Source organism: Lineus longissimus, chromosome 15 (assembly GCF_910592395.1).
Source record: "Lineus longissimus chromosome 15, tnLinLong1.2, whole genome shotgun sequence".
Taxonomy (NCBI): domain Eukaryota; kingdom Metazoa; phylum Nemertea; class Pilidiophora; order Heteronemertea; family Lineidae; genus Lineus; species Lineus longissimus.
This window is the reverse complement of record NC_088322.1, coordinates 7,586,352-7,602,152: the sequence shown is the minus strand read 5'-3', so window position 1 is coordinate 7,602,152 and position 15,801 is coordinate 7,586,352. Positions and strand designations below refer to the sequence as shown.

At 41.8% G+C, this 15,801-nt stretch overlaps 1 protein-coding gene across 1 annotated transcript; it reads right to left on the bottom strand.

Moving 5' to 3' along the window:
* Positions 1-1,333: 1,333 nt before the first annotated feature.
* LOC135500031 (DNA primase small subunit-like) lies at positions 1,334-15,762 on the bottom strand. The gene is made up of 12 exons (XM_064791194.1): positions 15,608-15,762; positions 15,117-15,274; positions 14,503-14,609; positions 13,434-13,507; positions 12,050-12,186; positions 10,825-10,883; positions 4,831-4,943; positions 3,866-3,972; positions 3,115-3,317; positions 2,686-2,759; positions 1,898-1,996; positions 1,334-1,523 (listed from the first exon to the last, which is right to left on the bottom strand). Exons 1-12 carry the CDS (start codon positions 15,729-15,731, stop codon positions 1,504-1,506), a joined length of 1,275 nt encoding a protein of 424 aa, XP_064647264.1. The 5' UTR covers positions 15,732-15,762; the 3' UTR covers positions 1,334-1,503.
* Between the last annotated feature and the right edge of the window lie 39 nt (positions 15,763-15,801).

Sequence of the window (15,801 nt, the reverse complement as noted above, 5' to 3'; positions counted from 1 at the left end):
CTTCAGAGGCTCAGACACTGAAGGACAATGTCACAACCATCCCAAAACTCATGGTTAAAGGTACATCGGAAAAGATCAAAGAATTGTCTTCAGAGGTTCATACACCAACGGACAATGTCACAACCATCCCAAAAACTCATGGTTTAAGGAACCTCAGAAAAGATCACAGAATTGTTATCAGGGGTTCATAAACAAACGGACAATGTCACAACCATCCCAAAACTGATGGTTTAAGGAACCTCAGAAAAGATCACAGAATTGTCTTCAGGGGTTCATAAACAAACGGACAATGTCACAACCATCCCAAAACTGATGGTTTAAGGAACCTCAGAAAAGATCACAGAATTGTTATCAGGGGTTCATAAACAAACGGACAATGTCACAACCATCCCAAAACTGATGGTTTAAGGTACCTCAGAAAAGATCACAGAATTGTTATCAGGGGTTCATACACCAACGGACAATGTCACAACCATCCCAAAACTCATGGTTTAAGGTACCTCAGAAAAGATCACAGAATTGACTTCAGTGGTTCATAAGCCAACGGACAATGTCACAACCATCCCAAAATTCATGGTTTTAGGTACATCAGAAATTACAATGTATATCCTTCAGGTCTTCAATTTCCTTTCCATCATCTTTTTAAAGTTTTGGTATTGCTTTTTCGGTAGTGTCTTTTTTCTAATTGACAAAAATAGTTTGTGTTCCTTTCGCCCTGTAAGTGCCACTTTGCTTTTGCTCTCATTGGCCCTTAGCCTTGGGCCTTATTTTCCCCGAAAGATTTTAATTCATTTTGTGCTTTTTCCAGTTTGTTCCAGTTCTCTGCACTTTGGTCAGTAGTGAAAGCATCATACAATTTGTTAATTGTTTTCTCTAAAGTAATCTCTACTTTCTCGCCATCTTTTTTCTTTGACGAGGAATTGGCTATGCTTTTACCTCTTATTTGTAGTTTTAATACATCAAGGAATAGTTGGTAATCAATTGTTAGTTCAACATCTTCGTCTTGTTGTACATGGTTTTTGTTTCTAGTGTATTGTTTTACAGTATCTTTTATCAACTCCTTATTTCCTGCACATATTTTTCGTCTTTTAGCAGTGCAGAAAAATTGGGAAATATTTTGATACATACCAGGGGAGAGTCACCAGGGACCATTGTTAGGACATACCGATGGATGTTGAAGTATTGCAAATTCTTTCGTTAGAATAGGGACAATGACTGAAATCTATCTTTAGACACACCAAGTGTAGATGCTATGGAAGGATGTTTGCAATGGGCCATTGATAAATTAAACATAAGACAGATTTCTGATTCAAATGCAATTTTTATATTCTTGTAAAATAATGATTGACTGATACAAAACACCAACTGCCTCACGATTCTCTTGTATTCTATTAATCGTAGTTGCAAATGAGATTCAAAGCAAAGCAGTCCTCTTTCCTTGCAACTGTGTGCCACAAAAGTCATCCTAGATATTGATTCTCAGGCTTGTAATACAGAAGTACTTCAAAAGTCCTTTTTCATGTCTGAAAAAAAGAAAACAGGCATTTTACAATCACAAGTTCATCATAAAATTAGTGACTTGACTCATCCTATCAGAGCTTAAAGGGACTGAATGGTTAAGCCACTTTCTTGGCCAACGAAAAATGTCTATTGGAAAAACTTGGTGGCACCACCAACCTTTTTTGACGATACTGACATTTTTTTGGCAGAAATTGGTAAAAAGTCTAAAAATTATGAATAAAATACAAATGTAGAAAAAAACAGTACTAATTTTCAAACCACTGTCTTTTGTGTATATCTATGAATTGTGAGCTTTTTGGGGGGAAAAAGATCTAAAACTTCAATAACAAATCCCAAATTAAACTGATGATTTTTTTTGTTTATTTACTGCACTCACCACTCTCATGTATAAGCTTCCCTTTCCAACTGGCTTCAAGATTCTGAACAAATGCCTCGAATACCTGTACCGGCTGGTGCATGGATGTTCGTCGGTAATCTAAAAAAAAAAGATACAATTCAATCTTGACAAGGAAGATGCGACCACTACAGAGTGTATCAATGAAAATGATGCACTTTAAAAAAGTGGCTGTGAATTCTTTATTTTTGGACACTTTGTAAATCTGGTGCAAGATTTCAGCAACGCCATCTCACTAACTAAGCCTGCAAAGTCAATCATCTGTGACCATGACCAAATGGAATAATCATTTTTAACATCTTCACGGCCGGAGTCCTTTGCCCTGATTTCCATTGGAGGCCTGAGTTTCACCCCCAACACCCCACAGACCCCCAGAGAGAAATGAGAAGAAATTGCTGCACAAGGTCTTTTGTAGTAGTGTCTCCAAGACAAGGTCTTTTTGAAACAATAGAGTTATCTACACTCATTTACCCCCCTTTCCAACACCCCAACCCCCCAAAAATATTCCCAAAATCAGAATAGCTTTATCATGATATTTAATGGTTTTTACAGCTAGAGCTACGTGGTTCAGCCCTGAAGGGGTTAATATAGAAAGCGTGAAGATTACTTGCGCCGGATTTGATGTTTCATTACCCTGCAGAAAATGAAATGAATGGGCCTTCTAATTTTCCTCAAAATCCTTTCAGGTGTAAATGACGAGAAGAAGTTGGAAAGTAGCCTGATAAAGCCTGGTCATCATAAGAGAGATGTCGCCAAGAGTCAATATTTACCTTTTCCTTTTTTGCCTTGGTCTTGTTCTCCTTCTGTTTTGTTCTCCGTCTTATTGAGTTCGTCAACAAGTTGGCTGAAAATGTCAAGGTAAGAATTAAAGGGAGTCAAAAGGTAGGAGCCAGGTAGGCCAGATTTAGTTACACTAAGTTGCCAATAGGGATTGTCTTCCATCTCACAGCTCATCGAAACTATTTATGCTTGTACGGGAATATATTTTTGGCTGATTCAACCACGACACAGTGCCTTGTGTGCCCTGGTGGTATATGACACCCAACCCTCAAAGGTCATCCGCGAAATCCCTGTCACCAAGGCACGCCTACAGCCCCTATTCAGGGAACAACTTCATGCTACATCATACCAACTGTAATTAAACTCTTCCAGACAACAATCATTATAATCATACAATTTCTATATCGTAAAACAATTACCTTATGGTAGGAACTGCCAACGGATCAAACTTGTCGATATTTTTCACATCGATGGGAACACAGACACGGCCAGTCTTGGGATGGATGCAGAAGGGACTCTTGAGAAGATGGTTGACGCCCTTGGAGACGTTGACATCAAGGCGGGGGTACGCGTACTGCAGCATGATCTCCTCGACGCAACTGTGACAGTTCCTTTTCTCCGACTTAAATAACAACAGTAGTGGGGTGAAAATTCCTACATGTATGCTGCGTGCAGAAAATATTTTGAGTAAAAAGCTTTTAAAAATTGTCCTGAAAAAATACAAAAGCCAGCATAAAAACACAAAGAATATCTCCCAGAGCATTTCAGCAATTTTCTACCAAAAAGACCGACCAAAGCATCCCTGTACAAGTTGGCCACTATTAATGTTTATAATACTACTTCATTAATATCCCTAACCGGCCGAAACCCGGCCTTTATTTCATTGCTCAAATAGAGATGGCGATGGTGTCGCTAGAGAATAGGTAGGTACTGCCAGGCAGTTAGCAGCCGGTCGGGGATATATAGACGAAAGTCAGTGGCCAGATATCGGCCGGTTGGGATCTAAAGGGTTAACGTCGAAAGCTGGCGTGATGTACCCGGCAGTCACCACATGGAGCCGAGATGGTATCATTGCAATGGCAGTGGCAGCGTGCTTTTCTATAGCGCTGAGTTGTATTATAATGGAAATAGAAGTTTTTGGGCAAAGGGAATTGAAGAAAACTGCCTTACTTTTCCCCTGAGGTCTCCAATCGCCTCCTTGATGGCCTTCCAACGTGTTGCAACACCTTTGGCATTGTCGTCATTCAGGAGGACCTCCTCTAACATCGTTCTCGTAGCTGGTTGGGTTAAGGAAAATAACAGAAAGCATGGTGGGTGCATCCGAGAAGTGTACTATTTGGTGTGGAAATGGGCTTTCCAACTTCTCCTGAGAGCAGGTTGTCGCTGAAGGTCTCTAATGCAGAGATAATGCTAAAAAAAATGCACGACGACCCCAAACACACTTTTTGGGATTGATTTAATGCATTATTTAGGCCGAATAAGAAAGAAATATACTTTTTTATACTCATTTGCCATGTGTTAGTTGGTTAAAATGTGATAGGGGAGTCAAAAACAATTTTTTGGTGCCCCCTGGTTCAGCATGTCGCCCAAACAACCTGCTTATAGTAATTAGAAAGCCCTTTTGCTATCAGAGAGTTGTAGTCAATAATTGTGAGGAAAGTTCGCTTGGAGTTGAAGTAACTGTCAAAACCAGCAACCTCAGAAGTGATACTAGGCACTGGTGTTTGAATGATTTCCTCCTGGAATTGACACATTTTTTTCAGGTGTTTCAGATGGTTCTTTCACAGAGGTCATTTTCACCTTTAATGGCATTAGACATGTTCACACTATTCCGATGACGTACTTAGCCAATGCCACCTTCATTCTGTCATATAACACCCCGAGTTATATGACAGCCTGCCACCGGGGGTTGGGGGTGTGTGGTTAATTTGGCCACTACATACTGTACAAGTGTACCGCAAAGCGGCAACATATGCCTATGGCTCCGTACTGCGAAAATAACCTCCAGCATTGTACAAAAACTGGCAGTTTATGGTTGCTCGGAATACTTTTTTTGCAATATATAATAGTCTATTTCTATCACTGAAGATTTTGGCTTGTAGGCAATGCTGCTGCATTCCGTTAAGAATGGATACTCTCATCAGGAATCAGCGCCAAGACTTTTAAACATTTTTCATCCGTATCGAGGAACTTCTGTTTTTTCACGGCGTAATCTTGGAAATGGCTCTCCACGATGTCCAATGCAAGCCTGAAAAAAAGAGATATTGCATACATAAAAACTTCTGTGAAATTGGTCATCAAAAAAACATTTAAAACATTAACTCAAATTAAAAACCCATGCATTGTTGCCCTACCCCCCTCCCGTCATCTATGTACACCTAGGCTATTTCCTAAATTTCAAAAAAGACCCTCCTCTCAGGAACGACCATACATTTTGACCCTCTTTTCACAGGCTTTTTTGACTTTTCTGTACCCACTATCTTTGGGACTCTTGGATGCCAATATCCTTATCTAAACTTTCACTGGGCCGGCGGGAAAAGATACCTTAAATTTGTTGAATAAATCAGCAAAAAATACCACCTCGGTCCGGAAATGGCTAGTCAAAAACTATTCCTTTTTTGGAGATGTCAGGAAACCACGTACCCTGAATTGGGGGGTGGGATTGTAGGCGTCATTGAGTCAATCACAGTTAGCATTCTTCAGACCCCCCCAAGGCATTGACACCTCCATGCCCTCTGTACGTTCGGTCATCGGTCTGAACTGGTTGCGTTTGTGTTGTCATAAAACCCAGGGTGATGAAAATAAACACAGCCCGATCCACTTAGTATTCCACCCATCCTCTTGCAAACAGGGCCTACAACACGACTTCTCCTTACGCATGTTCCGAGGGAGGGAGTAAGTATGTATCGAGGGAAATGGCCTGATATAGTCAGGATGTGTTCCACCTAGTCAGAAGATGGAGAAAAGTCTCCAATCTTCCAGAAAATCCATCATATTCATGTGGAGTGTGACACATGTCTTCTTGCTGTAAACACATGAACATGGCCAAAACATATCAACTTGGGGGTGCTAATCATCCCCCACAAAGTTTGACAAGAATAAATGTCAAGAAAATACGAAGAGTCGAGATATTGCATGGCAAAGGAAAGTTCGAAACTAAATAAGCACGGCACCAAAGCAATAGCAGGGCTAAATTTATGGTGACGAGACATCAATTTCGTCGGCAAGTTGGTAAAAAATATTGAGACAATTTGCGTGTCGGAATTAGGACCAAGATTATACTACACAACGTGAGACAATTAGGCACAAAGATTGACAGAAGCAGTTGTCAGCAGAACCTGGAGTTAAATTCGAAGTGAGGCATTTTGGAATCTTAAAAGGATTGTGATATTGACAACAAGTGGTAATCATGATCAACAGGAGTAATTTGTCAACAAAATCTGGACTAAAACTCGAAGTGAAGCATTCTGAAATCTTAACGGTATTGTGGAACTAACGTGTTGATTCTGGAAACTTGACCTGAAGTTCTATATTAACCACAGGATTGTGAAACACATCGGTTTTTTGAAGAAGTGACGAATGAAATCGCTTCAGGAACACTACTCCAGGCGGACTGAAGCTTAGCCCTAGTTCTGGCAACAATTCAGACTCGAGTTTGTTTGTTTGTAGACATCAGAGAAGTAGAGGCTCTGGATAACTCACTGGCCCGTCTCCCTCCATCAGCACCACCAGTCCCCTCCGTGTCATGGCTCCTGTCTTCAGACGTGTGGCCAACTGTCTACGGGTCCCTCGCAGGTGACACTTGGCACCGTAACTCGAGTGAAAGTGAATTACGTTAAAAACCACCAAGAACTATTAAGGGTATCTTTCACCAGCTGGTGCAAGTCTGTCCTGAATAGTGGATACTGAAGAAAACACTCCACCATACATGCGTATTCTCGCCTCAAATTGGACTTATATTACGGAGCGGTGTCACATGAAATCAAGACAGGATTGTGAAAATCACAGAGGTGATACTCAGTCAATTTGAATTCCTTAACCAATCTTCTCCAATGCATCATGGAGTAAGCCATTGAACAAATGTTCCAGAACATGAGTTGTGCATGGCTAGACTCCCCGGACTTCAGGACAGAAAGGGGGATAACCATTGTAGCCACCATATTGTTGATTATCGTTATGATAATAGGGGGTACTGCCAATGTCACCGCTCTTCACAAGATGTTGAAACAAAAGAAACTGTGGGCGTTTCATAAATCGGTCATGAGTCTACTGGTCATGGATGTGCTTGTTTGTCTTGTTGTGTTACCCCTCAACATTGCTGTGCATATCCTGAGGTTTTTCAACGAAAAAAACAGACCACTTTGTCTAGCACTCTATTTGACTCTTCAGTACTGTGAGATAAAAATGTTCTCACTTTTGACAGTCATCGCAGCAGAACGACTGGGTAAGATTAGAACGAGTTTTGTCAAAATTGGTAGAACGTCCACTTCACTTGTTCCAATTGTCGCATGCTGGGTCATCCCGTTGCCGTTCGTGATCTATGGTGGATACTTTGAAGCAACGGCAAATAACCCAACAGTGATGTTCCAACTATGTAGTGGATGTACACCAGTATCAACATTTGAAATTGACCCATACGGCCAATTTCTCCATTACAGTCTACTTTTGGGGACGCTCTGTATATCAATCGTTCTTTTGATTTTGTATGGTAACGGTATAACGTTCATTGTGCAAAAGACTTATCTAGCAAATCAGCAGCCAATGACACGCAGCATGCCAGAAAGTAGTATCAAAAGTGGTGAAGTAGGCAAGGAAGGGGCCGCTGCAAATGTGCCGAATGAATTGACGGTGCGAAAAGAGGAACAGACGGTGGAATTGGATGAGATGAATCTGAACAGGAGATTCGAACTGGTGCCACCGGATATTGACAACATGACAATGGCGTTATCAAATAGAAGTTCAAGAAGTATAGTTGAATTGGTACGAGAAAGTGAAAATGAGGATTGGGCTGTCAAAATCGTGGATAGGAGTAAGGACAGGGTGGTCCAATCAGTCCCGGAAAATAAGGATAGGACAGTTGCATTGATGGATAAAAGAAGGAGTGCAGTTCAGTCAGTCCCAGAAAATATGGACGGGACGTTAGTAAACAGAGGTAACGTAAGTAGGGCTGAGCTATTACCAGAAAACGAGGGTAGACGAAGTTTGAGAAAAGACTCTTTAAAAGAATTTCTTGTCAGAAATAGGATCAATAGTTGGAGTTCCCTTTCTGACTATCCAGGTAGGCCTTTATCTGATGCCTGTAACTATACAGACATGAATAAAGAAAGTCCCTGTAATCTTTTTCCAAAGACTGCATATGGCACCATGGGAAACAAGACCCCAACAAATTCAGAGGGCATCATGCCAAATTTCCCTGAAACGTTTAGACATATGAGCAAGTTGTCTTGTTCCAGTTTAGATGCCATTCTTCCAACTTTCTCTCCAGTACCTGTAGGGGGCTTCCAGCCCTCTGGCTTGTCTGTACATGATGGCACCCTCCGAGCACTCTCACCAATGTCTATTTGTGATGGCACCACGCGAGCTCCCTCACCAATGTCTATTTGTGATGGTACCTATCAAGCTCTCTCACCAATGCCAGTATCTGTATATAGTCACTGTGAAGCTACCATGAGAGCTTCTTCACCAATGTCGATTTGTGATGGTACCATGCAATCTCTCTCACCAATGCCTGTAACTGCATATAGTTTTGGTGAAGCTAACATGAGAGCTCTGTCCTCAATCCCTAGCCCTGGGGGCAATAATACTACTCGAGCTCTCTCACCAATGTCTATTTGTGATTGTACCACACGAGCTCTCTCACCATTGTCTATATGTGATGGTACCACACGAGCTCTCTCACCAATGCCCACAGGCGATGGTACTATGCGAGCACTGTCACCAATGCCTGTATATAGTGCCGGTGATGGTACCAGGCAAGCTCTCTCAGACTCACAAAAGGCTCTTGGTGATGGTAACATCTCGATTCTCTCACCAAGGCTTGCAGGCAACGGTACCGTGCAAGCTTTCTCACCCATTCCAAAAAGAAACTTTGAATCTTCCAACTACAATGTTATCAAGAAAGGTTTATCTCCATTTTTCTTAAACACCTCCCAGTCTAGCTCTGATCTGAGCATGCACATGCTTGAAAAAGCGTTCCCTTCCCACCGCAAGGCAATCATGCCAAGTAACAATCCATTTGTGGAAAGGAACTATCATCCTCATGTATGTGATGCAACTGTATCAAAGTACACTCCCTCAACCAATTTCATCTGCCTCCCGGTATCTAGCGATGAAACTCTGTTTCAAACAGGCACCAAAGAACTGCCCAAGAAAAAGGTATTAATTACCGATAACACTCATGATGAACTGGTCATTCTTAAACCTTTAAGGCACACACGATCGACCGTTGGGAACTCGTGGACCGATAGTTCCAGCACTAAGACAAGTGGGAGTACTCGAAATGAGGAGAACATGTCAAAGCGCAGAGGAAAGAAGCAGAGAAAACGTAAGAAAAATGAGAAAGCTGCACCATTGCAGCAAACTGAAACAGAATTTTCTGATATGTCCACAACAAGTCTCCATTCTACATGTATGCCAAGACTGCATGAGACGGTTGATGTAATGGAACCATCATCATCGGGACTTTATTCGAAAGAATCCGTGGCTTGGATGCCCGCCAACATCAATACAATGATGCGACCCAACAGTCACAATGTAGGTCAAGTTATAAGTCCAGCTGACAACAACCAAGGTCAAGCGCTGACACCACAAGACGACCTTCATGGTACAACGAGACCAGCAGGCATCAGTCGAGGTCAAGGACAAGCTATGGGGCCAGCAGAGGACCTTCAAGGTCATGGTCAAGTCAAGATTCAGAAAATGAACAGTACGTCAGATTCAAACGATGTCAAACAGTTGATGAACCGAACATTGTCAGTGGCTCCGACATGTTTGAGAAGGAATTCGTGGCTTTCAGAAGAGGACAGTGCAATGTGTTCGACATCGATACAAACAGCGCATTGGAAGAATGAAGATTCGACAAAAAGACTGAATGGAAAGCATGAGGAGTCTGTCCAAAGACCAAACAAAAAATGTGAATCATTCAACATAAATGTACGGCCCACACTACACCAGGGGAGCAGACAACAGACTCGGAAGGTTTCAAGGTCGAAGAATTCCCCGAGAATCTGCCGCAAAATATCTAGAGTGCATAAGGTCAGTTCATATGACCTTGACACGTTGGAATACGAGAGGAGATACTCGGACTTGAGTATTTTCGACAATCAGAAACACACGAGACCAGATATCAAAGTCACAAGAGCATCGATTACATCGGGTACCGGTATAACAAATACTGAAATGTCGACTCCATTCCAGGAGAGCACCAACGGAATTCTTTTCAAAAGCGGTGCGGACTCACGAGAGTCTTCACCTGTCCAACAGGGAGTGTCTACATCAGAGCTGGATTCACAACCGCAAGTCGTTGATGTCCTGCAAACTCCCAAATATCTATCTCCTTCCCTATTAACACTGTCTGAGACTGTTCCCGCTGATTACAAAACAAAAACATTTTGTTTAAGAACCGTTCTACTCCGCGCTGCAATAATCATTTTGGTTTTTTTCCTCACGTCCTTTCCGATCTCCATTCTGCAGGCCTGTTACCGCGTCATACCTACTGGCATTTTCAAGCAGGTTCACCCAATACTCCTTGTGGTTCAATATTTCAGCTTCATGCTTAACCCATTTGTCTATGTGTACGGCAATAAGATGATCATGAAAGAAATCAAGAGACCAGAACAAACGAATCCGGCGTAGACTCTTCACACAATCTCGCCCAAAGCCTTCTCTTCCAGGCCGCACTAAAGACGTCAACACTAAAAGGACACGCACCGTCTTCTTTCAAGAAACCCAAGCAGAATACGCAGACTTATCCTTGTCTGGTTGGCATTAAGTTATCAGTCGCCACCCATCAGGGCACATTCACCCAATCTCGCCTCCAATTGACTTCCCTTCTCGATAGCACCCCGCCCTGTACACAAGCACCTGAAATTGCTGCAACCTTTAAGTGTGGAGAAATTCTACCAACTCACTTTATTGATGGATGAACACTGTCGTGAAGAACCACTTTCTTGGTCTGGTTTTCGCCACCCTAGAAAATAAAAGTCGAAACATTCTGCGAGTTCTGAAAGCAAAAAGTGGGGCTATAGTTCCGGTTATCGAGAATTGACTGTCCAATCAGAACTGCCAAATTCTGCATACCTGGCGCGCTTATTAAAAATGAGCCAATCAGAAAGCTCTCTAGTGCAGTTGATTTGCGACGGAAATGGGTGAATTGAAACATTCAAATTAGGGCAAAGGGTTGTCCGACAAATACACGTATGGTCACTGACACTTCATGAAGGGTTTCCACCGAAGGGTGGAAAGGGGAAAATCACATAAATGTACCTAACAATAACTTTGGGGTAAAGATACGAATTTGGTATGCAAAGTAATTCTTGTTGTAAAATGATGCTTTGTTCATATTTATAATAGACTTTTCTTGTGCTACATGTATATCTTCATTTTTAGACATGATAATGTGTATTCCATTATCATGACAACCCCTCCGAAAAAAATTCTAGTGGAAACACTGTCCCGGATGGTTAATTTTTGCCAAATATTACTCATCAGAAGATTGTGAATACATGAATATTGCAGAAGGATAAATAAATACTTTTATTAGAAACAACATCTCTTTATTTCTTTTATCTGGAGCAAAAGATGCCACGAGGTGAAAAACATGAGCAGGTTGCGTGGACTCCTCAACTCAGGCCAAAGACTGAGTCACTAGGCTAAACCCAATTGCCTCACAACCGTGGTGGCATGTAAAAACGCTCATCCCGCCTTGGAGGAAACAACACGTACTCCTCGGAGAAGAATTCCCGGGACATACATGTAGTCTTAGGGACCATCCATTAGGTACATACGCACGAAATCGACGATTTTCAGACCCCCCCTCGCCCTTCTGTACGAGCGTACACCTAGAGACCACTTTATTACTCGATGAATTGCCTATTTTCCTTCTTGTGGTGCCACAGTCGGCGGACTGCGTATTGATGCCGACATGGCACACACGTGGAAAATGGCGCGGGAAACAGCTATATACCTCGTAGTGGGGTGACATCAGAACCCAGTCAAGTTTATCGCGTGTAAGTTCCGGCCTCGTGAAGTATGACCAGTATGATTCCCTTTATGACACCGACATTGACGATGACTCTGACGAAATGACCCCCTCCCCTCTCTCAGTGCGTACGTACTTAATTGATGCTCCCTTACCTTCACAACGCTCAAATATTCTGCAATGGCGGATCTAGCATTCTGTGACAGTTTCCGGGCAGCCTCATCACACACCCAACAATGGACACCTCGACGACCCGAATATACCCACAGGAGATGTTCGAAACCAAAATCATCTGAAAAATGTAAATACATCATATTTTTGATAAACAGTGGAACCTCCCATAGAAGACACCTCTCTATTATTATTAAGGACACCCTCCCTATTATTAAGGACACTAGTTTTGGTCCAGAATTGGTTATTTACATTCAATTTGACCTCTCTAATCAGGACACCTCCTAACAAGGACAGCACTTGCTGTCCCGAGGGTGTCCTTAATAGAGAGGTTCTACTATACCTGAAATGGCAACATTCTATGGAGTCCTTTGTAAGTTTGACATAACCTGAATGAGGATTGGCTTTGCTAACAGATTCTTTTATTATTTTTTGGTGGTTCTTTTGTTGGCGCACAATGTTTCCTCAACAGATTGCAACTTTTCAAATTCAGTTCAAGCAGAAATACAAGTTATATAAATTCACACCTTCAAAATAGTTTATTGGGGACAAAGCTACGGGTTACGGGCAGCCCAGGGGTTAAAACTTTCCAACAAACGTATCAGTATGAACTTGTGTGATCATCAATTAATTAAGACTAGATCTAGAACAGATAATTCACAGGAGGTGAACTCATGACTCCAGGAGACAACACGTTAAACTGTGTATGTGGGGGGGATGGGGGTGGGGGATTGGCCTGCCTTGTTACCTATGTTGCAACTACGTTATTAGTGACATTTTGCAATGCTCACCTCATCTAGTCATGAATCTTGAGATCGAATTGCAGTAAAAGAACCATATTTCACCCAAATTCTGTGAGGAGCCATGTTCTCAGTAGATCCAATTACAACTACAGTAGAACCTCTCTATTAAGGACACCCATTGGACTGACAAGTGCTGTCAGTTATAGAGAGGCGTCTTGCTTAGAGAGGTCAAATTTAATGGAAACACCCAATTTGAGACCAAAACTAGTATCCCTAATAGAGGAAGTCCTTAATAGAGAGGTGTCCGCTAAGGGAGGTTCTACTGTACTTCTGAGCCTGGTCAAAGGCGGAGTTACCAGGCCAACAACCTCAACCTTACGAGGGTGGAATTGTCTTTTCAAGGAAGAAGAAATTGGCAAAAAACTTACATCACCTTTGGTTTGAAGTGTGATTTTGGGGAGAAAAAACTGATGTCATAATAATAATATTCACCTTTATTGTACAATGTGATTTAAGTGGGATTTGGGAAGAGCATTCGATTGCGTAAAGATTGAACCGAAATTGCTTTTCAGGATCAGGACAGGGTGTTTCCTTGTTGAGGCAGTACCCCTTTTTTTTAAATTACCTCTTAAAGATCTGTCAATTATTTTTATTGCAATGGTCATCAGAGGCCAACACAGATGGCAGATATCAGCACCCCTAGAAAACAAGATCAGGAAAAAGTCAAACAGACGTGGTTTCAATTAACTTATGATGCCATCATAAGTCCATCAGTGAGTACCTGAATATATGCCATTACAAAGGAAATTAGCATAGAGATTGATGGGTTCATGATAGCCATAAAGGAACCAAGATTAATCCATAGGAAATGAAAAGAAGCCATCCAGATCTGTCATATCGATGTCAAAAAGAAACTCACTGGCAACATGATCTGATGTCATCATAATCTGTCACATCAATGTCAAAAAGAAACTTACTGGTGACATGATCTGACGTCGTCATAATCTGTCCCATCATCAATGTCAAAAAGAAACCCACTGGCAACATGATCTGATGTCATCATAATCTGTCACATCAATGTCAAAAAGAAACTTACTGGCGACATGATCTGACGTCGTCATAATCTGTCACATCATCAATGTCAAAAAGAAACTCACTGGCGACATGATCTGACGTCGTCATAATCTGTCACATCATCAATGTCAAAAAGAAACTCACTGGCGACATGATCTGACGTCGTCATAATCTGTCACATCATCAATGTCAAAAAGAAACTCACTGGCAACATGATCTGACGTCGTCATAATCTGTCACATCATCAATGTCAAAAAGAAACTTACTGGCGACATGATCTGACGTCGTCATAATCTGTCACATCAATGTCAAAAAGAAACTCACTGGCAACATGATCTGACGTCGTCATAATCTGTCACATCATCAATGTCAAAAAGAAACTTACTGGCGACATGATCTGACGTCGTCATAATCTGTCACATCAATGTCAAAAAGAAACTTACTGGTGACATGATCTGACGTCGTCATAATCTGTCACATCATCAATGTCAAAAAGAAACTCACTGGCGACATGATCTGACGTCGTCATCATCTGTCGCATCAATGTCAAGAAGAAACTTACTGGCGACATGATCTGACGTCGTCATAATCAGTCATGTCAATGTCAAGAAGAAACTTACTGGCAACATGATCTGACATCATCATAATCAGTCATGTCAATGTCAAACACTAGTTCCTTCTCTTTGGCTTGAAATGCAGCTGCTTTGACTGTTTTGTGGTCTTTAGGCTGAAAAAAAATGTGCAAGCCTTCCTATCACAGAGTTTGGGTTTATAGTCGGATATCAACTGCGGCAGAGGCGTCATCCGAATTCACTCTTAAAAACCTGGTCTATTCTATCCTGAAATTCTTCCGGTAGAACTCTCATGAGGTGTTTATTCAGCGCTGAGGCCTAGGCTAAGCAGTTCTGCCCGGTGCCCGTTTATTCACCTGGTTGGTATAACTATAAGGCAAGTAAGACAAAGACTGCAATACAAACAGTGAGACCTGCCTGAAGTTGATCAAGCCGACTGAAGGGTTCGAACCAGGGACTATACACTTTTACGTATCTACACATCCTTTTTCTATAAACTACCCTAGTGTCTGGCATCCTATTTTTCACAACCTGATGAGGCTAGACAGATAACTGGAAGAAGATCTGACACACACATTACAAGCTTGTTTAGCGCATTTTGGCTGAGGTGTACACAGACAACAAATCTAACACCTGTGGCAAAGTCTGAAGACAAACCATACCCTATGAGTATATACAGCACCAATATCTATTTTGTAAGGACATCGCTTCTGCATTTCTTTCTCCAGCTCCTGTTGGTCGGAGAAACTTTGGTAGCGGATATAAATGTCATCTTTCAAGGTGAACGAAAATTCGCGTTGTGTGAAGTAGGTTTTCGGAACTAAAATAGAGAAAACAAATTAGATGGTGAATTGAGATGTCGAATTTTCACGTCCAAAGGCGCCAGACAATGGCTCGCATTGTCTGGCGCCGTCGCAATGAGATTACCGACACTCGAGAGATCTATTCCACATAAATCAAAATGAAACATTAAAAAATGGTTTGTTTGCCCGACCAGGCATATTTCAAAAGGCAGGTAGGCCAGTTTCACAGTCACATCCTCCAAAACCAGTTTGAAATTTCCTTCCTTCGCATTGTAATCTTGCTATGACTGGCTTCCATTTTTTCGGGGACACCCTGACTGCCCGAGTCAAGAAACCAACTCTTTACACACCTCCACCATAATTCAGCCATCTGTAATACGGCCAGTAGGGAAACAAGCGTTTGTAGTAAATAGGTAGGAAATCTGGTAAAGTTTCTGGGTCATATTTCGCGGAACATTCTTTATTTGCAGTCATTTTTGCGAAATAAAATTCTCGAAAAAATAAAAATTCCCGCGATTGTCGTGCGGCAGTCGTTCAACCTTTA

Excerpts from the sequence above, each read along its gene's own strand:
- LOC135500031 (XM_064791194.1), bottom strand. The coding sequence starts at position 15,731 with ATGACTGCAAATAAAGAATGTTCCGCGAAATATGACCCAGAAACTTTA. Across the intron at positions 15,275-15,607 it reads ATGGCTGAATTATGGTGGAG|TTCCGAAAACCTACTTCACA; the intron begins GTGTGTAAAGAG and ends TCTCTATTTTAG. Across the intron at positions 1,997-2,685 it reads CCAAGGCAAAAAAGGAAAAG|ATTACCGACGAACATCCATG; the intron begins GTAAATATTGAC and ends TTTTTTTTTTAG.